General features: G+C 43.8%; 1 protein-coding gene across 1 annotated transcript in view; it reads left to right on the top strand.

Annotated features, from left to right (window-relative positions):
- The first annotated feature begins 7,922 nt into the window (after positions 1-7,922).
- Positions 7,923-24,845, top strand: part of LOC114350456 (protein hu-li tai shao-like) — a 38,204-nt gene continuing 21,281 nt past the window's right edge. The window contains exons 1-8 of the mRNA XM_028301277.1: positions 7,923-7,936; positions 10,148-10,268; positions 13,937-13,960; positions 19,428-19,538; positions 20,483-20,614; positions 21,449-21,611; positions 22,836-22,931; positions 23,703-23,774. Of these exons, the coding sequence (XP_028157078.1) occupies positions 7,923-7,936; positions 10,148-10,268; positions 13,937-13,960; positions 19,428-19,538; positions 20,483-20,614; positions 21,449-21,611; positions 22,836-22,931; positions 23,703-23,774 (733 nt within the window). The remainder of the gene's footprint in view (positions 7,937-10,147; positions 10,269-13,936; positions 13,961-19,427; positions 19,539-20,482; positions 20,615-21,448; positions 21,612-22,835; positions 22,932-23,702; positions 23,775-24,845) is intronic.

Genomic DNA, 24,845 nt, shown 5'->3' on the forward strand with positions numbered 1-24,845 from the left:
TCACATATAAACTGTTACTCTTTGTAAATCTGTTGCAAGGTACCTAAGTGGTAACCTACTTCTTTCAAATTTATCATCCCATATTCTATAAAATAAATTAAACACACGAGGAAAGTCATATGATAATACTAGTATAGTAAAGATATCGATTATCTTTCTAATAAGGAAATTTTGCTGACATGCACCACGCGCTGCGAAGATGCGCACACTCTCTCACGAATACCATATCGAGTAAGGTTCCTACGTCTTACAACAAACCTCCACTAATGCACATCCTGAAACTATTTATAGATCTTGACCCGTTGCCCCCCAATCATTTGTGCATATTATTTTGTGTGTGAGATCAAGTGAGCGAGTTTTCAACTAACTTCAGTTTTTAAATATAAGAGTTTTAAAAGTTACCTAACCACCTAACGTATTTTAAAAGGAATTTTGTTGATCGATAGATCGTGAGCTGGTTGGTGATCCCCGGGACAACTTTAGCAATATGCCACTGTGGACCTGGCCAGCGCATCCCACCGCCTGCGCACTGGGCAGTCGCTACTAAATGCGTTGTGTGCGACATGCTCCGCTTTGGCTCGCTGGCAGTTCTTGCACGATGGTGCCCCACCAGCGAGCTTCTCGGCGCAGTCGGCGCTGAAGTGCGGCCCCCCACAGTGGCTGCAAACGTCGGCGGGCTCCGTGCAAAATCGTCTACTGTGGCCGTATCCCAAACACTTTGTGCACTGCACCAGCGGTGATTGGTCGGCCACTCTGATGTGCTGTAGATCGATATGCACGGATCCCGCCTCGTTTGCTCTCTTCCAAACCATCGGGGAAACGCTCACTACAATATGGTTTGTGTGCGGGTTCCTTGCTTTTTTCTTATACCGGATTGTGACACGGTCCTCCCCCTCGCGGAGGTCACGGAAAATACTCCCGTTCTGCATCCTTAGTGCCTTCAGAACGTCCGCGTCGCTGTTCAGCAACAGGACGTCCTTGAGCACCAGGAGCGGGTCTTTATTTTTCATGTCCTCCGCGATGAGGAGGCCACCCGTGCCCGCAATCCTTTCCTTAACTTTTTGTCTCTCTTCCTCGCTTCCACAGCCCATGATAATCTTGGCGTTTTTAGCTTTGCGTATTTTTTCTACTCGGACCCATCCTTCCTTAGCGTTGACGGCCTCCCTGACCTTCCGCAGCACCTCCTCCCCCGTCTCCGTCACATCTTTTGATGAGACGACGACGGAGTGGAGGGCCGACCTGACTGGACGCTGCTGGTTGGGCACGGAAGCCGCCACGCTAGCATATGACGTCTTTTCTTTTTTTTTTTTTTTTTTTTTTTTTTTTTGTCTCCATTTTAGCCACAAAAGTTTCTTTATTAAGTTATATTAGGGGACGTCCATTAGGACCTAAAACTAACTAACTTACGCTAGTACATAGTTGTTCTTAAAGTTAAAGTTCGACACTTAGGTACCGGCAGGCGTGCCACACCAAGAGTGGGTGGAGTTACGAACCGGGCTCGCGGCCCTCCGAGGCGGTTAGGGATGCCTGCTCACGGAGGGCCTGGGGGACAGAAAAAGATGGACTGGGAGTGCTGGGGGAAGGAAATAGAGAATTTTCCCCCAGCACTAGCCTTTACAGAGATAAAAGTAGGCCGCCCAGTGCTGATGTTATATAAACATGAACTTATCCTAACTTATAAACTAAATTACAAGAGATACTGATTAATACAAATTTATCCGTTAGTTTCTAATTAATAGTACTGATTTACATAGTTATATACATGGTTACCAGATAATTACTCACTTCTAGTTGATATAATTAGTTAGTTAATCTACACACACAAGTTAATATTTACACAATACTTGATTAGCATAACATAGAATGTAATTGTGACAATAAAATAAGGGTTAAAGTTTTAGTCAGATACAGGCAAAATTAGATGATAAAACAGAAAAAGGGCTAAGTTCTGCTCGAATTATTTAGTAATCAATTAATTATTGGGACTTGGCTGTTTAAATGTTTGGCTTTTAAGGCAGTCCAGACCCGCGAGCCAGCCCCGAGGGCCACCAGCCTCACCCTGTGGGCCGGGACCGTGCACAGATCCTAATAGGCCACTGAGGCTGGGGCTAGCCCAGTGAAGGGCCACTCCTATTAAAATGCCAGCCCCTTGAGCCCCTCAGATCGCCTGTCCCACCAGCGCCAGCAGTGAGCGGGCGGAGCCCCGGGTCGGGCCCTTGGGTCGTAGACTTAGTAATGAATATACAAATTTATTAATAGAGAGGCAAATTGATGTCGTTAATTAATTGATTTTCAGGATTTCGAGACCGTGAGGGCCATCAGGGCAATCCCGAGGGCCACGCAAGGTATGATACAAATGACAATTAAGTAATAGAGCAATATTACTAAGAATAGAAAAGACACTACACATTAAAATTTAATCCTGTGATCGGCACCGCTCCGCCAGGCCTAGACGCCCACACCGGTCAAGAAGCCGAAGGCCGGGCGCGGGGACAGCAAGCCAGGTCCAAGGACCGAGGCCGACCGTCCCCGCGCCCGACCCACGGCCCCCAACCCAGCGTAGGTCAACCTGTCAGAGCGGTGCCCATCCCAGGTACAGTTATGAACACTCTATACTATATAAAAAAAACAAGACAAACATGTAACACAAAAGAAGGAAAGTTAATCTAAAAAGGCAGTCACACGGTCGCCAAGGCACAGCCCACGACCAGTCCACAGGTGTTATGTGGCTGGAGGTCTACAAAATGTAGTTTACCTTGGCCAGGACTCTGGCCTTCATGGCCTTTTGCCTAGGGCAGGCCTGGTCGAGTGCTGTGTGCTTGGCGCTCGTGTTGGACTTGAACCTGGCGTTGTATGTGGTGCAGTTGGCGCAGCTCGGGGCCAGCGCCTTGTTGGGGCACTGCGACGGCAGGTGACCGGCTGTCGCGCAGTGTGCGCAGACTGGTGACTCGGCGGGGCAGCGCGTCTGCGTGTGCCCGAACTGAAGGCAACGACGGCACTGCAGGAACGGGGAGAACTCCTCGGCGTGCACCCTCTGGTGGTCGAGGCGTGCACGGCCCAAGGAGAGGATGATGTGGAACACCCCGGGCGGCACCGTGAGGACCGCGTTGTAGAGGTTGGGGTTCCTGTTCCTCCGCAGAAATCGCAGTTTGATGCGCTCGTCGTTTCCCAGCTCGGGATTCTGCTCCTTCAGGGTGGCAATGAGGTCCTTGCTTGCCGTTTCTTTGGAGATGCCCTTGAGGGCGATCATCGGCATCAGCTTCCGCTCCGGTTCAGCACTGACGCCGGAGGTCTCCGTGGTGTTATTGATGCGCCTCATTGCCTCCTTCAGGTGGTCAGTCGAGTCGAATTCCACTCTCGCTTTCCCCCGCGAGAGCATTTCAATTTTGGCTGCCGTGAACTTGACCTCACGGAATGGGATGGTGGCTCGCAACGTCTTGGTGACGGCCTGCCTGTCGGCCTTTTGGTCCTTGGAGGCCATGATGAGCGCCGGGCGTGAGGTTCTCTCGTCCCGTCGCCGGGGTTGAGTGTCCCCGGTCTCAGGTCGAGCCGGCGTTGAGGAGGCAAGTGTCTCGGCATAGGTCTTCCCGTTGGTGGTGTTGGTGGGCTGGGCGGGCAGAGTGGGCTTCATGCGCCCGAGCTCGGTTCTCACCGCCTGAGTCACAGCCTTAGTCACGGCGGCTGCGAGCTTCTCCTCGCAGCAGTGGCTGTTAGTGGTGGCGGCGGCGGTGGTGGTAGGTGTAGCGAGGCCCTTGCCCCGGCCAGATGCCGAAGACTCCTCCTCCAGGTGTTTGAGGTGTACCTTATGCAGTAGTCGAGCCGCATCCACACTGCACTGGACCGCCCGCTCTCTGTTCTCCTTTCTCACACTCTTCTCCTCGTTGAGCAAGACTGGTATGGTGGCCATAAGGCCGTGGAGCTCCAAAAGTAGCGAGGAGAAGGGAGTGTCTCCGAAGTCAGCGCTGGGGAAGTAGCTCGCAGGTGTCTTGCGCTTGCAGGCTGACCGCGGATCGCCGGTGGTAAGAGTGTTAAGAGTGTTGCGCGGGCGCGGAGTGGTCGCCGCCGGGGGTCGGTAAGTCCCAAAACCCCCAAGGCCCGCAGAGTTAAGAGAGCGCGGTGAGTCCGCTCGGACAGTTCCCGCTGAGCTGGTTGGCGACAGGCACCTCTCGCTCTCTACAGACACGAAAGAGTTGTCCGCGGAGTGCGCCTCAGAAAGACTGCTGAGGGGTGGAGAGCGAGATGCTGGCTGGGTGCTTGGTGCCTCGGTGACTTCCCGCGATCGCGCGCGGGTCAGTCTTCGGGAGGGAAGTGGTGATGACTTGGCTAGTGGCATCTTAAACACTTACAGTTTGTCCAATGTCCAAAGTGTACACTGTAATCCAGGTATCACTGCAATCCTTGGATGTCACAATCACAACACGGTTCCACTATCGCAAAGTCACCACACAATGTTTCACCACACAGTTGGAAGTCGCAACACAACGTCCCACACAGTCCGATGTTTCACCGGTATTTGGTGATAGCCGAGCGCGAGGGTCTGGCGCGAGGACCGCGCAGTCGTCGATGAAGTTGAAACCGGTACTTGGTGATAACCGGGCGCGAGGGTCGGGCGCGAGGACCGCACGGTCGTCGATGTGTGTTACACCGGCACTTGGTGATAGCCGGGCGCGAGGGGCAGGCGCGAAGGGTTGGCGCGAGGGGTTGGCGCGAGGGCTTGGCGCGAGGGCACGGCGCGAGGGCCGGGCGCGAGGGGCAGGCGCGAAGGGTTGGCGCGAGGGGTGGCGCGAGGGGTGGCGCGAGGGGTTGGCGCGAGGGCTTGGCGCGAGGGCCAGGCCCGAGGGTCGGGCGCGAGGGGCAGGCGCGAAGGCAAGGCGCGAGGGGCTGGCGCGAGGGCCAGCCGAGGGTCGCCCACCGGTATCAGGTGATAACCCAAGTCACGCCCGGGCGCGAAGGCTTGGCGCGAGGGCTCGGTACCTAGGCGCGAGGGCCGCGGACCGGGCGCGAGGGGCGGGCGCGAAGGCTTGGCGCGAGGGCTAGGTACCGTGGCGCGAGGGCCGCGGGTCGGGCGCGAGGGGCAGGCGCGAAGGGTTGGCGCGAGGGCTTTATAGAGCCTGGTGGTTCGCTCCACTCTCAGGCCTCGACTTTTGCGGAGACTAATGTGAAAAAGTATGGCGTTGTGGTCAGAGCTCGTCATGTTCTGGTCTACCCTCCAGTTATCTACCAGGTCCAGTAGATCTGTGGTGCAGGCTGTTATATCCACGTGGCTGGTGAACGCTCTTCCACCTCTGATGGTATCAAAGGTAGGCGTATCACCAGTATTTAGTACCTGAAGCCCAGACTCTTCCAGGGTCCCGGACAGTTCTTTCCCCCTGTGGTCTTCTACGGTGCTACCCCACCAGGTACTCTTAGCGTTGCTATCTCCTCCTATTAGCAGTGACATAGGGCCCAACTCCTCTCTGATGGTCCGAAGCTGCTCCAAGTATGGCTCTATGGGCTGGTCCGGTTCGAAGTAGAAGGATACCGCCGCGATTTCCCAAGCTGCGGTTCGGATCCTCACCACAACAATATTGTTGTTAGTGAGTTTCGGGCACTGGATGACGTCAAGGCTGTCGTCGAAGACAACTATTGCCGCCTTCACAGTCCCATCTCCTACTGTCGCATTTTGGTAGAGTCTCGCCCCACGGTAATCCTTCATCCTTCTCACCCCACCCACATACGGCTCCTGGAGCAGTGCTAGTGCGAGTTTACGCTCACTGGCCTCAATCATGAGTTCTGTGGTCGCCAGTTCCTTCCTCTGGAGGTTAGCTTGGGCCACTGTATAACGTCTGGTGGGGTTGCCTGCCCCGGAACAGCTATCGTCGCCCTTAGCAATACGCTATTTTTGCCCGCGCTAGCGCTTCCCACCGTCTACGTACGGGGCACTCGGCGCTGAAAGCGTTATGCTCTACTGGGGTGTCAACCTTCGCGGTCATGCAGTTGCAACAAGTTGGTGCTGCCGATGCCAACCAATCCGGGCAGTCCTGCTTCATGTGCAGTCCGCCACAATGACTACACTTCGGCACGGTCTCTTTGCAGAATCTCCTGCCATGTCCATATGCTAGGCACATGGAGCACTGCACCAAGGGAGATTGATCGTCCACCTTTACCCTCTGCATGTCGACGTGGACCGTGCCGCAGCTCATCATCCTGTTGTATATCTGAGGTGACACCCGTATGACGATATGGTTCATGAGCGGATTTCTCGCCTTACGACGATACCTAAATTCCATCCTATCGTCCCCCTTGTCGAGGCCCTGGAAAACCCCTCCGTTCTGGTTTCTCAAGGCAGTGATGATATCATCATTGGTATTGTACGACAATACATCCTTGAGGACCAGCATCGGGTCCTGGTTTTTCATCTCCTCGACAAGGAGTCGATCTTCTGCACTCTTTAGCCTGTCTTGAACCTTTTGCCGTTCCTCTACTGTTCTGCATCCTATGATGACCTTTTTGTCCTTCACCTTCCTGACCCTCTCCACAGTCACCCAGCCGTCTTTTGCGTTCACAGCCTGTCGGACCTGTTTGAGGACCTCTTCGCTGTTCTCTTGTTCATTCCGGGACGTAACAACGATGGAGTGTAAAGAGCTCCTATCGTTGTTATTGTTGGCTTGCCTTCTGCTCTGGTCCGCGGTTATTTCAGCGTAAGACGCTCTCTGGGTGGCCTGGTTGTTAAGGACGGACTCTCTGAGCTTTGACAGTTCGATGTTCGTCTGCTCTATCTTGTTGCTCTGCTCCTTTATGAGCTCTACCATTTCCTTGCTAAGTGCTCTTGAGTCCTCCGTGTCCTTTTCGTCGTTCCCTTCCTTCTTTCCTTCTCTTTCCTTGCCCTTGAGTTCCTTGTTCTTATTCTTTTCCTCTTCCAATTCCGCCACTGCTTCCTTCAACAATTGGTAGAGCTTATCGACGGCCATAATCATGCCCTCTTTTAGGTCTGTCCTCAGATTGCGAGACTCATTAACATGAGATTTCGCCCTCTGAAGCCAGACCCGTCCTTCGTGAGCTCTACCTGTCAATTTCGCCGATTGTGGCGATTTTGTCGTCGTGGTTGTCGTTGAAGCCGGTGTCTCTACCGACGGTCTGCGAGCTGCTGGCCGCGTCTCGGCGGTTGGCGCTATCTTCAGCTTCAACTTAGGCTGACCAGTCGTCTTGGTGGTAGTTTTTGTTGGTGGTGGTGATATAGTTATCACCTGTGAGTGCGGATGCGTTGCCGACGTACACGGCTTTGGGTCAGTCCTACCGCTCTCCCCTTCCCCTGTGCTGCGCCTCACCCTGGAGGCTGTAGTCGTGTTTTTAGGTGAGGGTCCTGCCCTCTCCTTCTCAGTTGGGGATGTGGTGGGCTGGTCTGCCATCTTCTTTTTAGGTGTGTGTGCGATGGCGAACATTGGTCCTGGGGTTTGAGCCTTGTCAATTGTATATGTAAAACTCAGTTCAATAAAACTGTCGTGCTATCTATACCCAAAAGTGGTATAGAGTTCCAGTACAAAAGTTATAAAACAACAATATACAGTAGAGTAAAAGTAGAAATAAAAAATAAAAAATATAAAGGTAAAGGTAAGTACTTATCCTAGGTGTACCGGTCAATAGACTCGGTTCACGTGCGTCGGAGGAACAGGTAAGGTAATGTAGAGTGATAAAGCTTTATTTAAGTGTGTGTGTGTGTGTGTGTGTGTGTGTGTGTGTGTGTTTGTGTGTTGTGTGTGTGTGTAAGTATGTGTAGGTGTGAATGTGTTTTGTATGTGTATATGTGTGTGTGTATGTGTATGCGTGTGTGTGTGTTAGCTTTTTGTGTATGTATGCAACTATTTTATGTACTAACCTTGTGTTTTTTCTCTTTCAGGTCGCGCTCTACCTACGCGTCAGTTCCAGCAGGGAAGCTCACCCGGATGTCCAACAGTTGGTAAGTCAATTTTCTTACTTTGCCTTGGGAAGCGCAAGTTTCCCTATGCTCTACCTTACTTATTTACTATAATATTTGGCTATAAGCCTGTCCTTATATACTAATTTACCTAAAAATTATTTTCTAGAAAAAATTTTTGAGTCAAAAAAATTTTTGTAGAGTTTGGCTCTATGTAGAGCTTCAGACTCTATGTCACCGGATGGCTCTACTTATGGGCTTTCTAATGACCCAAGTCCTGATCCTCTACGACGTCTAGAAGCCAAGTTATCGGGGCTTTTATATTTCCAAAATGGCGGTCAAAATGGCCGACCAAATATTAAAACCCCGCTATCTTCCCTAATTTTGGCCGTAGGAAGCCGAGCGACGGCTCTTCTTGTTTCCCCTCGCGAGCTCTACACGAATCCGTGGGTATCTCTACTAAAAGTAGAGTCGCGTCAAAATCGCTCCTAAGCACGTGGATTCGGTAGAGTAAGCCGCGCCGATGTTGCCACTCGAAACCCCGTCCTCCTACGACACTCCTGTCCAAAGTTATGGCGTGTTTTATAAAAACAAGATGGCGGCCCAAGATGGCTGCCGGATTTTAAAGTGCCCGTAACTTTGGAGTCCGAGGTCGCAGGAAGTCGTGCGAGGGCTCGTTCTTCTCGCCCCGTCGAGCTCTACACGCCCGTACGCTTCGCCAAAATAGGTAGAGTCCCAATTTGGGTGCTCTATATTTTGGTAGAGTGGGTGTCCTTTAGTGGTGCTAGGACAGGTGGCAGATGTTATTTTGCCTGAAGCGTACCCGGATTGTAGAGCCCTTAATACTAACTCTCTCCCGGCTCTACCTAGAGTCAAAAGTTGTTAATAAAAAATGTAGCCCTCGGATAGCTAACCAATTTGCAAAAAACCCCGTTAAAAAAGACCGAATAGTTTCCGAGANCGAGTGAAGCATGTGCTCGTGCAATGTGGCTCGAGCAGAATACTAGGAGATACTAGGGCGTAAGCGAGACACCAATGGGCTTAGTGTGAGTTTACATCAAACGTTTTGTCAAATGACATTAAATGTATGACGGATTGTACAGCGACCCTAGCGGATACTTTCAAGAATTAAAATCTTTATAGATTTTTTTTAAATGCGCTCACCAGTGACGCAGTTTGATGTAAACTCACACTAAGCCCTCAGGAGGCAAGAAGGTCGTTACAGTGTGACACTAGGGCGCGACACTGTAATGCGAGTGACACACTATGGTGTCTCAGGGAGACACTAGGGCGCGAGCTAGACACTAGAGGCTCTAGGAGGCAAGTAAGACGTTACAGTGACATTAGGGCGAGTGCAAGCTACTAAGGCGCGAGAGAAACACTAGAGCCCGACACTATAATGCGAGTGACACACTAGGGTGTTTCAGCGAGACACTAGGGCACGATCAAGACACTAGAGGCTCTAGGAGGCAAGTAAGACGTTACAGTGACATTAGGGCGAGTGCAAGCTACTAAGGCGCGAGCGAGACACTAGAGCCCGACACTATAATGCGAGTGACACACTAGGGTGTCGCAGCGAGACACTAGGAGACACTAGGGCGCGAACGACACACTAGGGCGCGATCGACACACTAGGGCGCGATCGACACACTAGAGCGCGATTGAGACACTAGAGTGTAAACGAGACACGAGGGTGTCAGTAAGGCACTAGTGCGTGACAACGTGGCGCGAGCAGGATACTTTTTTTTTATCCCCAACAAGGAAGCTCTTGGCCTGTATCTCACCTGATGGTAAGTGATGATCAGGCCATAGGTGGAAGCGAGCTTCACCCGGAATCCTCAATCACAGAGGAAACTAAACTCTAGGGCACAAACGAGACACCAGGAAGCGAGTAAGACGTTACAGTGTGACACTAAAGCGCGACACTATAATGCGACACACACTAGGGTGTCGCAGCGAGACACTATTAGACACTAGGGCGCCAGCGAGGCACTAGGACAGGAGTAAGACGTTGCATTGTGACACTAGGGTGCAAGCAAGACACTAGGGCGCGACCTTTAACGCGCGTGACACATTAGGGTGTCGCAGCGTGACTAGGAGACACAAGTCTTTTTTTATATGCCAGACAAGATAGGTATTTGACCGCAATCGCACCTGGTGTTAAGTGGGATGCACATAATATGGTTTTGTTTGTTGTGTCATGCTTTGTTAATTTTTGATTTGATTTTTTAATTCATATTATCTGTTCCACAGCCTGTGGAAGAAAGGCCAAGGCAAGACCGGCGAGCGCACCCGCTGGCTTAACTCGCCCAATGTGTACCAGAAGGTCGAGGTTCTGGAGACCGGCACCAGCGACCCCAAGAAGATCACCAAGGTAGAATATCTTAGAGTCGAGGCCGAGTAGGGACACTAGGGAGCTAGGTAGTTGTGTCTCGCGCAGCGAGAGTTGAGACGAACGCGATGTCCTAGATGTGCGACGAAATACGACTTGTCAATTTCATATAATAAAAGCTGTCGTCGCGGCTCCGACGCGTTGTCTAATCGCCGCGGCTCCGTCATGTTGTCTAATCGCCGCGGCTCCGTCGCGTTGTCTAATCGCCGTGGCTCCGTCGCGTTGTGAAATTGACAATCGCGGCGATTAGGCAACGCGACTTGTCACCCAGTGTGCGCTGTCGCTAAAGCGACACGACGCGACATGAAGCGACTCAACGCGACATTAAGCGACGCGACGCGACATGAAGCGATGCAACGCGACATTAAGCGACGCGACGCGACATGAAGCGATGCAACGCGACATTAAACGACGCGAAGTGACATGAAGCGACGCAACGCGACATTAAGCGTGCAGCGACGCGTGTTGATCGCCTCAACTCTCGCTGCGCGACTTTACCCACGACGAATAAGCGACTAGTACTACTTTTTTTCTCGCTCTAAAAACGTATGTCGTAATAATTTAAGCTGGTAAATAAACATGGCCGAATGACACTAAAAGCAATGTGAATGAGTTATTATATCGGACCTAAACATGTGTACCAGAAGGGTGAGGTTCTGGAGACCGGCACCAGCGACCCCAAGAAGATCACCAAGGTAGAATATCTTAGAGTCGAGGCCGAGTAGGGACACTAGGGAGCTAGGTAGTTACAACTCGCGCTGCGAGAGTTGAAGCGAACGATGTAACCCGTTGTCTTAGGTGAGCGACAAAGCAAGTGACAGCGCACACTGAGCGACAAGTCGCGGTGTCTAATCGCCGTGGCTCCGTCGCGTTGTGAAATTGACAATCGCGGCGATTAGGCAACGCAACTTGTCACCCAGTGTGCGCTATCGCTAAAGCGACACGACGCGACATGAAGGGACGCAACGCGACATTAAGCGACGCGACGTGACATGAAGCGACGCAACGTGACATTAAACGACGCGACGCGACATGAAGCGACGCAACGCGACATTAAGCGACGCGACGCGACATGAAGCGACGCAACGTGACATGAAGCGACACAACGCGACATGAAGCGACGCAACGCGACATGAAGCGACGCAACGTTACATGAAGCGACGCAACGCGACATGAAGCGACGCAACGCGACATTAAGCGTGAAGTGACGCGTGTTGATCGCCTCAACTCTCGCTGCGCGACTTTACCCACGACGAATAAGCGACTAGTAGGTACTACTTTTTTTCTCGCTCTAAAAACGTATGTCGTAATAATTTAAGCTGGTAAATAAACATGGGCGAATGACACTAAAAGTAATGTGAATGGGTTATTATATCGGACCTAAACATGTGTACCAGAAGGTCGAGGTTCTGGAGACCGGCACCAGCGACCCCAAGAAGATCACCAAGGTAGAATATCTTAGAGTCGAGGCCGAGTAGAGACAAAGTGGAATTAGGTAGTTGTACCTTCGACGAGTAAAGGCGGATTCATATTAGTCAGACGCGTTGTGTCGTGACGCATCCGAACAGACAGAGTAAATACAAATGAGTAGGTCATCTTCATAGAAACGCACCGAGCGCGCTTTGTATGTAAGCGCGCCAATACGTATGCGGCGCGCACGCACACAATGACAAAATTTAGCGGGGATTAGCGGGGAGTTGCCCCGTTTCATACATTCAGTATGGTAAGTAACGTTTAAATTTGTGTGTCGTGCCGTGTCGTGATGGCTTCTGATGTGTCACATACTAAATGTATGAAACAGATTTCTGATGTGTCATCATGACACAACAAGTCAGACTAATATGAACTTCCTAAAGTTCGGTCGCCGAGCAGATAGAATTTAGTACAATGACGATAAGGATGGGTAGCTTGGGGTCATTGTACAAAATTGTATCTGCTCGGCGACCGGACTTTACTTACTACTGATTTTGTCGGTCAAGAAACGTAGTCGCTTTTGCACATTTGATAGTGGCAGGGTCTTTATACGGGCTCCGTTTTCCTCAAAACAAAGAAAAAATGTTACACTACCCTACGCAAAATTACATATGTAGTTACATTCGAGAATTTTGAAAAAAAATAAAATAAAATAAAGAAGGCCATAAAGCCATCATTCCACTCAACAGTGCGGATGACGTTTGCCAGCTTTGACATGCGTGACGTTTCTGAGCGAGAAAATAATCGACAGTTAGTCGCTTCTTGTCGTGGAACAACTGCCTAAGGCCCTTCATACGCTGCAAATGGGTAGGTACTTGGCACCACAGTCAATTCACTTTTTTTAGCTGTCAAAACACACCAATCCCATCATTTGTATAGCAACTCTTGAGTTATGACGTCACATTTCCGATAGTTGTAGTGTGGTTTATAAAGAAATTGGTTAATGGTGTCAAGTATCCATTTTTTGCACCGTATTATAAAATCAAATAACGCCCTATTCTATCACAAATATGAGAAGTCTTAATGTATTATGTAAGCGTTCTATATTCATATAATTTATAGCGTTGTCACCGCCGATTTTATGTGACGGACAGTTTTTATTCTTAAAATCTTGTTGTGGGGCGTTCACAATTGTGTGGGGCGTTGTCGGGGCGTACGATTTGTGTGCCCCGCTATACTGTGGATAAAGTTTTAAAAGAGGAATTATAGAGGCTGTTCACATATGTGTGGGGCGTTAGCGGGGCATACGATTTATATGCCCCGCTGTAATATGGATGTAGCTTCACACAAAAAGAATTATAAGGTTTTCAAGCACTAAAATGGTGAACTTATATGCGAATATCATATAGATAGTTTCTGAGTATGAATGAATGTTTGTCACTTCACGTAAAAACTGCTCAACGGATTTTGATGAAACTACAAGAGTATAGCTTATACATGATATAATTTATTTAAACCTACTTTTTAAAAATCCAAGCAAATACAAAATAGTTTGCAAGAAGTTTTTGTTAACATCCTTTATTCTTATATTTATATCAAAGATTTTAAGAATAAATACTATCCGTTAAATTTTAGGTCTCAAATAATGCGGTATAATTCTAAAACATTCCAATGTTATTCTTATATTTTATATTCTTTATTATACTACAGGGTGACAGGTAAAGCGATACATTCCTTGAAAGGGGTTAAAGTAGAGCTTATTTGCAGTCATTTAAGTCATATGACACCATGTCCGAAACTTGTTCATTTCCAAGTTATTCAAGATTTAAGTATTTTTTAAAAAATCTCCAGTTTTTATGTTAAAATGTATCCTTGTAATGAAGAATACGGAATAATCTTAACTTTTTTGTTGTATTCGTATAGCTAAATAATAAGATTGACATTTTAAATTAAAATTTGCAAGAAACAATCGTCATAACTCAAGTAAAAGCTAAAAAACCATGTATTATTTTGCAAAAAAAATATGTTTTAGGTAATTAAACGAAGAATTTCCAAGAAAAAATGTATGGAATGTTGTGTACAAATTACAGAATTTAGTTCCTTGATTCATTAGCTATTCAAAAAGGTACAGGTGTTTAACAAACACTACATAATTATTTTTTTATTTGAATTTAAACGTCTAGTAAGATACTTTCATAAAAAAATTTTTTTGTGACTAATTCAATAATCTTTTGCAGTGGGTGGACGCTAACAACGACGAGGTAATAACACGTTGACTCGTGACGTTTCTTTTTATTTCTTCTTTCTTCTTCTTTTTTATTTTCTTTCCACTGACACTTGTTCTTCGGCAAAAGGTGTGCGTTACGGAGTTGCGATTGGATAGATATTTTTTTTTCAAAAGCAAATCAAATCAAAAAATGTTTATTTAGTTTGACCAATATTTTGGCAGTTATGAACGTCAGAAATGTGTAATTAAAAAAAGAAAAGGTAGCATTTAAACGGCACTTCGAGACAAACATGGCAAGTACTGAGAAGAAACGCCAGAAAAATATTATACATATTCTCACTACTGGTCTATAAAGACAATGAGGGCTATCGTTTTTATACTTAACAGTTGGCACCCCTGGCGATTGACAGGACCTTACTCTACAGTGGCGCCATCTTGATGAGTGCAAATGCGTCCTAATAGATAGTCCTCCTACCACTAAGAGTCACAAAAACAAAAGTGAGAAACAGACTACGAGCTTGTATTAGAAGACGGGGCTCACAGTTTGAGCAGGACTTAAAATAATGTACCTAGATAAAATTAGGTGATACAATTATTATTAAAATACTAAGTTTTTCATTTATTGAGACCCAAGAACAGTTGTTAGTGTGACTTTTTTATTTATTTATTTTTTTATGAAAGTATCTTACTAGACGTTTAAATTCAAATAAAAAAATAATTATGTAGTGTTTGTTAAACACCTGTACCTTTTTGAATAGCTAATGAATCAAGGAACTAAATTCTGTAATTTGTACACAACATTCCATACATTTTTTCTTGGAAATTCTTCGTTTAATTACCTAAAACATATTTTTTTTGCAAAATAATACATGGTTTTTTAGCTTTTACTTGAGTAATGACGATTGTTTCTTGCAAATTTTAATTTAAAATGTCAATCTTATTATTTAGCTATACGAATACAACAAAAAAGTTAAGATTATTCCGTATTCTTCATTACAAGGATACATTTTAACATAAAAACTGGAGATTTTTTAAAAAATACTTAAATCTTGAATAACTTGGAAATGAACAAGTTTCGGACATGGTGTCATATGACTTAAATGACTGCAAATAAGCTCTACTTTAACCCCTTTCAAGGAATGTATCGCTTTACCTGTCACCCTGTATAATATTTTGGGTTAGTGGTATTTATACGTACGGCGGGGTTCCAAATGTTTTATTTTAAAATCAAATCATTTCTATAGTGAGGTTTAGACTAGCAATGAAACTTGCAGAAGTTGACTTGACCGCAAGATGTCACCACTGTGTATAGATCGTTTCATCCACTCGGACGCGCCCCACCAATGTTTGGTCTCGGTCGCGCGGGGTGCGGGGAGTTTGATCCGAGCAATCCGTAAGGCATTATTGTAGTGTGCGTGTGCACTCATGGATAATTTAGCGTGTACCGATAACACTCAAACATTAGCGGAAGAATGGTGGGGCGCGTCTTCGTGGATGAAACGATCTATTATAGTTTTATTGCTAGTCTAAACCTCGGTTATTAAGTTTAAAAACTTTATAAGCTGTTTTCAAATTAAAAAGACAGCATTTTTATTGAAACAAGTATTATTTATTTTGTCTATGCTTCTTATAGAATCAATTGAAATCGTGAAATAAATTATAATAATGTTATGGAACCCCCCAATTAATTTTAAAACCAAAAAAAAATATTAGACTGTTTATATTTTTGCTTTTATATCTTTGGAATTAAAACAATTTATTCATTATTGTATTAACTGTTTCTATAGACAACTATTTAGAAATAGATGTCGTCGGTTTCTGTCAAAATGACATGTGACGTTTTTGACATTTGACATTATTGTCAAGATTTTTTGACTCGCTACTGATCTATCAACTAAAGATACAGACATTGGCTTAATAAGCTATACATTTTTAGCTCAATTAGGTAGTTTTTAGGGGAAGCTCTTGGCCTGCATCTCACCTGATGGTAAGTGATGATCAGGCCGAACGAAGGTGGAAGCGAGCTTCACCCGGAATTAACCACAGAGGAACTGGCTATCTTACCTACAACTTAAATAATGAGCTACATAATCCTTAACTTTGAACATCATGCCCTTTGCTTAAGATTCAAAAATCAATTGAGCTAGTTTTTAAAAAATGTGAGCAATTGACAGCTGTCAAAATGTCAGTTTGACAGAAACCGACGCGTTCAATAGCCATGTTAACAGTTTTATCTTATAGTGCTACGGTCGTTCAATATAAATATAATAATGTAGGTTTTCTTCACTACTAACGTTACAAGAAAACTATAGCATGTTGTTTTGAGAATACGTGGCGAGACGTGATTGCGACGCGGGAGTGACGTGAAAGTGATCTGATAATGACAGTTGTGTGGCATAAGTTTAGAATTGGGAATCAGATACATTTTTTATCAAAAAATGAATCGTTGAACAAAATCATATAAACGATGAATGATGATGATGATAAATTAGTTCGATTTTAAAATACAGATTTACATTGACATATCACGGGATTGGAAGTATTTTTGTTTATTTTTTATGTGAAAAGTGAATTAAAAATACTAATTTTATTATTTCTCAATTTCTTCCTATTATTTGAAGACTGATAATCGATATAAAATCAGAGCAGCTATATTGAAAGGTTGTGCAATATAAATTAACTTTTTTTTGTCTTTACTAATTAAATTATAAAATGAAAGGGGGAATGAGAGAGATAAGGAGTGAATGAGAGAAAAAAGGGAGAGATAAAAATAAATTCTTTATTTGCTTATAAATAGATGAATGTGAGAAAGAGAGAAAGAGGGTAGTTCGTCAGAGAGAGAAGGGGAGAGTATAGTAGAAGGGGGAAAAATGGGTAAAACCGCGGGATGATGACAGTTATTTAAAAAAATGTCTCAAAACAACATGCTATATTTTTTTGGAATTTCCATAAAATAGTGCGCTCAAATCCGCTCAAGAATAACCTTTTTCTACGACTTTTTATTATTTTCTCTTTTTTTATACTTCAAGGAATCATCGAACATTTTTTTTATAACTAAAAAGATATTATAAAGATATTAATATATAAATATGGTGATTGTTTTTCATAGCTATAACGCTTTGCTATTGTGTGTAGTAATCAAAGATTTTTTATTAGAGAAGGTCCGATTTTTTTATTCAAAAAATTAATTTGATTTAAAAAAAACTGAAAAAATCGGCCCTTTTTATTCGCGTATTTAAAATGTGCTTATAGAATCTATGTTTACAATTAAAAAATAAATGAAAAAGATTTACAAAAAAATCAAAAATAACTCTTTCAATGAAGCTGGCTTCTCTCACGATGAAATGCTTTGATATAATGGATTTTTTGAAGTTTTTTGAGGATTTTTTGTGTTGTTTTTTTGTGACTAATTCAATAATCTTTTGCAGTGGGTGGACGCTAACAACGACGAGGTAATAACACGTTGACTCGTGACGTTTCTTTTTATTTCTTCTTTCTTCTTCTTTTTTATTTTCTTTCCACTGACACTTGTTCTTCGGCAAAAGGTGTGCGTTACGGAGTTGCGATTGGATAGATATTTTTTTTTCAAAAGCAAATCAAATCAAAAAATGTTTATTTAGTTTGACCAATATTTTGGCAGTTATGAACGTCAGAAATGTGTAATTAAAAAAAGAAAAGGTAGCATTTAAAGGGCACTTCGAGACAAACATGGCAAGTACTGAGAAGAAACGCCAGAAAAAATATTATTCATATTCTCACTACTGGTCTATAAAGACAATGAGGGCTATCGTTTTTATACTTAACAGTTGGCACCCCTGGCGATTGACAGGACCTTACTCTACAGTGGCGCCATCTTGATGAGTGCAAATGCGATAGTCCTCCTACCACTTTAGCGCTCACAAGTTGGCGCCACTGTCTTCGCGACTAGCAAGTGACAGGACCTTACTCTACAGTGGCGCCAACTGGTGAGCGCTAAAACGATAGCCCTCATTAAGTTAGTCGTCAACATCAGGTCATTCAGTCTCCACTGCAGGAGTCCGACCCTCTAATTGACCAGAGGCAAGAGGATTTGTCCTACACTCCCCACGCTGGCCAGACGGGTTGGGGAGGCCTGATGTTCGCATATTTGTCCCTTAGTCGCCTCTTACGACATCCACGGTGAGACTCTGTATTTTTCTTTTATATTCTGCCAGATTCACACGGCTGAAGTATTATTTATAGTTGTTGGTATTTATTGCTTCATTTTCTAAGAAATTCAAGCAAATAAATCTTCTCTATAAATCGCAACTCTCTAGCGTATTCAACTTTAGGCCAATTCTAATTATTCTTTAGTATTTTTAACGGTGTATCTTTATTTATTTTTGTTTCTTAAGGTATTGGGCGGTCCTAACAAATTGATTTCAATATTATTATGTTTAATTTAGGCAATAAAAAGGTAGCCTTTTTTCCCAGAGTCAATAATTTGTTATAATACCTACTATCCAATTCGTCAATTTCACTAAAGATTTACATGATTTGTTTTTTGTGGAGTCTTCATAATTTTATTTTGATTTATATTCAAGTGTGGATCTCCAATATGAATTGAAAAAGTTTTTATAATTCTGCCTGCGACTTTGCTCGCGTCCTCAGATTTTTTGGGACAATTTCTTATTTTTTTCTCTTCTTTCTCCGACTTTCATAATTGTTAAAATTTTATTAAAGATTTGGTCTAGCTAGGGCATTGTCTAATTTTGAGCTTAGCAAGATATTTTGAAATGTTTTTTATTTATATAGATTTTATATAATTTATACTAACGTGGTACTCATAACGTAAGCTTCATACCATTACATTAATATTGGCGGTGTTAATCTTTGGTGCACTTTTGAATTTGAAAACAAAATTGATATCAAACATTATATCAACAGCATTTCATTTACCCTACCCTGGTATTGGAATAAAATTAACTATACATAAATTAATTTTATTCAAAAAAATCGAGTCTGTACAGTGTAGCGAAAGAGGTTTAAATGTTACCATTAAAAAAAAGAAAAAAGAGAAATGAATTAGCCAAAAATGTTGCCAAATACAAAAATCCCGAATCCTGCACTACCTTTTTGTTTCTTCCCCATTTTTTTTATCAAATTTTGTTTTTTTTTGACGTCATTATGGTTGTCAAAACATTGATGCAGTGCTGCCAACATTTTTTTTATTTTTAAAGTTGGCAACACTGGATTTTGAATTAACGTCAAATCGAATGCTTTGCATGATGAATGTGTTGCGTTGCTCTAATCGCAAATAAATAAATAAATGCATACTATACTGTACACGCTCGATCTACCAGGCCTGGGGAGAATCTTGGGTTACACCCATCCCATTCTAGCACTGTTTCTTTCTCTTTCTTTCTCATGCTTTCCCATTAACCACTTACCCACTTGTATTTTTTTTATATGGCAACATTTTAACTAATTTGTTTCTCTTTCCCTCTCGCTACGTCGGATTGTGGACCGTATTGCGTACGCAGTGGGTTCAGGATGGATCGCCGGCGCATTCGAGCACGCCAGTCAAGATTGATACACTACAATTTGTGCCCAAAAACACCAACCCTAAGGAGTTCAAGGCGTTGCAACAACAGGTATGTAGAAATTTTAATATTATTAGATTTTTTATTAGTCTAGACTAGACAAAAAAAAAAACTTTAAGAAAGCGAACCAGACACGATCAGTAATACTACTGTCATTAAGCGCTTCATTAATGCCCGTTTTCATCATCAATCCCTAATTTTTAAGTGACCCCTATGAAAACAAAATTCCTGTTATGTGTTACCATAGGGGTCACTTAAAAATTAGGGATTGATGGTGAAAACGGGCATAACTCTTATAATGCAAACTAGGGACTGAAATTCGCTGCTTGCTGCTGTTTTTCCCAAACACTATAATCCGAGTGGATAAGTACTTACAGGGCAGATATGTACTATCCTAGACTGCATCTCACTTAACATCAGGTGTGATTGCGGTCAAATAAAGCCTGGTCTCTGAGCACGTAGAATTTTGTCCAACAGTCGCACAGTCGCGACAGCAATATAATTACGCGCGAGCGATAAGGATGGGTGGCTTGGGGTCATTGGACAAAATTCTACGTGCTCGCAGTCCAGACTATACCTGCCTTGTTATGCATAAAAAATAACTAAAATTGAGTAATAATGCCACTACTACTGACAGAGTGGTGGTTGGATGAAGGAATGGTTACAGTGCTACAAAAATATTTGTAGGTACATTTTTAATGTCATTACCGCAGGAAGGAATGGCAGTAATGTTGATGGCATTATTACTGATAGTGTGACCTGACCTAGTGGTTCGCGTATGAACTGTATGAACAGAGGTCGCGGGTTCGATTCCTGCACAACACAGAGGATAACCGTAGAAATAAACTTGTTTTTAACCTCTCAACTGCTAAAAATATGTAAAAGACACATTTGGGAGGATAAAAAGATTATTTTTTTTTATTTAGGCATTTAATTGAATTTATCATAAAATTATATTAAAACTATAAATATTCTAATAACTATCTAAACAACAGATTAAAGAGAATCGTCGCGCAGACAAGATAAGCGCTGGACCTCAGTCGCATATCCTCGAGGGAGTCACTTGGGACGAAGCTAGCAAGCTGGTGGGAGAAGACGCTGCCAATACGCACACTGGGGACCACGTGGTGAGCCATAGACTATAGATTACACTCCCATAGACCATAGACAATACATGTCCAAAGACAACACAGCCCAAATCCTCATAAAATCACAAACACATCATAGTTCCTAAGGTAATCCACGTCCATAGACTAAACAAGTACCATAACACAATACACATAATGAACATCCAAAGACTAAGCTAGTTCATAGACAAATAGACTGTTCATGTTGTAAAAGTGCTTTTTTAAAGCCTACTTGCATAATAAAATAATAAATAAACCGCAACCACACGGCTTTTTTGGACTTTGCGTTTGCGTATTCGACAAAATTCGATACTCAACCTTCGAATTAAACGATAACGTGGCAATTTTGATTCTCAAAATAAGTTTCGTGCAACCATTTCTTATACTAAGTTCACTTTACGACACGTTCACAAGGGTACTGTTGTAGTTTTCGTACTAAATCTTTTGATGGCGATTCGAATACGCAAACGATTCGAACTCGAAAGTTTTTCGTGTTGGAGCTAAAGCCTGGTCCGTGAGCACGTAGAATTTTGTCCAATGACCCCTAGCTACCCATTCTTATCGCTCGCGCGTAATTATGTTGCTATCGCGCTCGCACACTCACTTCGGGTGCCAGTCGCACAGTCGCGACAGCAATATAATTACGCGCGAGCGATAAGGATGGGTAGCTAGGGGTCATTGGACAAAATTCTACGTGCTCAAGGACCAGACTATAGTATTTTTTCTCTATGTGTATTTCATCCAAAGTATATGGTCATGGACGATTTGTTGCCGCTACATTTTGAACTCTTATCACCATGGCATAAGGTACAAAATCAACTGTTTTGTTTTCAGGTGCTCATGGGCGCAGCATCCAAAGGCATTATCCAACGGGGGTACCAACACAACGCGACCGTCTACAGCGCGCCGTACGCTCGCAACCCGTTCGACCACGTGACCGACCGGGAGATCGACGAGTACCGCCGCGTGGTGGAGCGCAAGCAGCGCGGCAACGAGTGTGAGTATCACGTGACGCGGACCTAGTATCAAATATCACGTGACCGGAGCTAGTATCCTTCACGTGACTAGTACTGCACTAATGAGTGCCCAATATGATACTAGGTGACACGGACCTAGTATCTAATATCACGTGACCAGGACCTAGTATCTAATGTCACGTGACCCGGACCTATTATCACGTTCCTTGGATCTGGTATCACGTGACTCGTACCTAGTGTGTAATATCACGTGACAACAACCCTAGTTACCTTGATCAGGACCTAGTACCAGATATCATGTGACTAGTACTGCACTAGTGAGTAATATACTAGTGTCTAGTATCACGTGACTGGACCTAGTGCAAAATATCAAGTGACCTCTTCTAGTGTCTAAGAAGAACCTAGTGAGTGACTAAGATACTAGGTGACAAATATCACGTGACAAGGACCTAGTATCTAATATCACGTGACTAGTACTGCACTAGTGAGTGACCAAGATGATACTAGGTAGTCTAACTAAGCCACTAGGAGGTCCTCCCGGGCGCCGCATCCAAAGGCATTATACAGCGAGGGTACCAACACAACGCGACCGTCTACAGCGCGCCGTACGCTCGCAACCCGTTCGACCACGTGACCGACCGGGAGATCGACGAGTACCGCCGCGTGGTGGAGCGCAAGCAGCGCGGCAACGAGTGTGAGTATCACGTGACACGGAGCTAGTATCTAATATCACGTGACCAGGACCTAGTATTTAATATCACGTGACTAGTACTGCATTAGTAAGTGCCCTAGGTGATACTAGGTGACACGGACCTAGTATCTAATATCACGTGACCAAGAACTAGTATCTAATATCACGTGACTAGTACTCCACTAATGAGTGACCAAGATACAAAGTGACACGGACCTAGCACCTACTATCACGACGCGGACCAGTATTAACTATAACGATAACCGGTGTTTTTGTATGGAGTTTGACAGACTTGACATTTGTCAAAGTTAAAGTAAGATGGTGCAACCCAGCCTAAGTTCTTTTTTATGCAAGACAAGGCAGGTATTTGACCGCAGTCGCACCTGTGTTAAGTGAGATGCAGTCTAGGATGGTACATATCTGCCCTGTAAGTGCCTATTCCCTCTCGCCTTGAAAAGGCACGGATTAGTTGCTAGAAAGTGACCCAGATCATTTAGTACCAAAAATCACGTTACCCCGAACCTAGTATAATATTTGTATTTATTATTTTCAGATGACACCGACCTGTCTGAATCTGAGGCGATTAGCGCGGCGCAAATCACATCGCCCGCCAGCGCTCCTTCGGAGACCGAGGAGGAGTCCAGGGATGGTAAGTACACTACACTAGGTGGACCGACGACCAAGTGGTAGAGGGCGGGCACATAGCTTTTAGAGCTGATGACCGTTGGGGCAGAAAAGTTGTGACAGTCGATTGTAAGTGACGCAGAAACAAGGTGACATGGACAACACCTAGTATCACGTGACGAGGACCTAGTATCACGTGACAAGGACCTAGTGTCTAGTATCAAGTGATTGGATCTAGTATCTAGTATCACATTTAGAACACAAGTATTAGTCGCGAGAGGTGTGATTTATTTGATGTCGAGTGTAGTTTAGGTACCAACGCCAAGCGTCTAGAGACTTGTTAATTTTTATTGTTTAAGTGGTGAAAAATAAATACATTTTTATTTCTTCAATTGCCAAAATAATATGTCAATGAATGGGCTCTATTTTTATATTTTCAGAAGTCATGTAAGAAAGCTTTTTTTTAAGATTGAAAGTTTAAAAGCGTGAAAGGATAGCAGACAGAGTTACCTCCGTATTATTATATAAGATGCCACAGTGTCTCCTTCGATGTGCTACCGCCTGTACCTACGTAATAAGTGTTTACTACGACCACTCTCAACACAAGTTTAATTAACTGTTTTATCTAAACTGTGGTAAATGATGCTGGTGTTGAATTTAGATAATATTGGTATATTAGTATTATTTATTTGCTACTGTACTTCAATACTGTTTTTTTACCCAAATAAATAAATGAAAAAAATAAATAAATAGCATGGAAAAAACTCAAATAAAATTACTGAAATATATTTTTCAGAACACCGAGTGCTGAGAATAGAGACCAAGCAGGCGCCAGTGAGGAGTCAACCGGAGGTCGTGCTGAGTGATGGTGAGTGATCGATCATAAATATATCGATATATCTATGTTACAGTCAAAACTCATAATCACTCGGCCTTGGTCAAAAGTAGGTTTGACCAAGGCCGTTAGTCAAAACTACTTTTAAAGCCCGGTCTGTGAGCACGTAGAATTTTGTCCAATGACCCCAAGCTACCCATCCTTATCGCTCGCGCGTAATTATATTGCTGTCGCGACTGTGCGACGGGCGGCCGCAGTGAGTGTGCGAGCGCGACAGCAACATAATTACGCGCGAGAGATAAGGATGGGTATATTGGGGTCATTGGACAAAATTCTACGTGCTCACGGACCAGACTATAGCTGCAAAAAATCAGTCTAAATTCATACAAAGTATTATGATTACTGAAAATTACTTGGAAATCATCAAAATTGTGTTATAAAACCATTTTAGGCTAATTTTAATATTTGTGCATACAACGTGACCTTAGGTACCACAGTAATGTTGCTATTTATTTCTTATCATATTTTTAACGAATCTAGGTATTTTTCAGGCTAAATATAAGTAAAATCATTACTTTGTATGAAGTTTGGACTGATTGGTAAAATTTTATATCAGGTGAAAGCACTTTTGACTGACTTTTGCAGTCAAACGTGGTTTTGACCGAATATGAGTTTTGACTGTAACATATCGATATCCGAGAGAAAACTGGCAGGAACGTTATGAGTAGTTTGTTTTATATGCATCCATACTATAAAACTTTTTGGCATGTGATTTTCTTGACATCAAAATTTGTCTTGCATTTGGATGCATTTTGTTTTTGAGTTTTAAAAAGTAGTTAGTTGATTTACTAATTTAAAAAAAAATCAATGAATGATGCGTAGTCGACACATTTTTAATTAAATTAATTTGTTTTTAATCTCCCATCTCTTTTTTGTCATCGTAAACTATTTTTTACGATGTTTTTTTGTGTCGACTATAACAAATTATACTGTGTAAGAATAAAAACAATGATAGTGGTAAACAAATATACAGATATCTCGTTCATTATTATCATCATTCAGCCACAGGACGTCCACTGCTGAACATAGGCCTCCCCTAATGAT

This window comes from Ostrinia furnacalis, unplaced genomic scaffold, assembly GCF_004193835.3.
Source record: "Ostrinia furnacalis isolate ACB-3 unplaced genomic scaffold, ASM419383v2 OfSCF0900, whole genome shotgun sequence".
NCBI classification, from domain to species: Eukaryota; Metazoa; Arthropoda; class Insecta; order Lepidoptera; family Crambidae; genus Ostrinia; species Ostrinia furnacalis.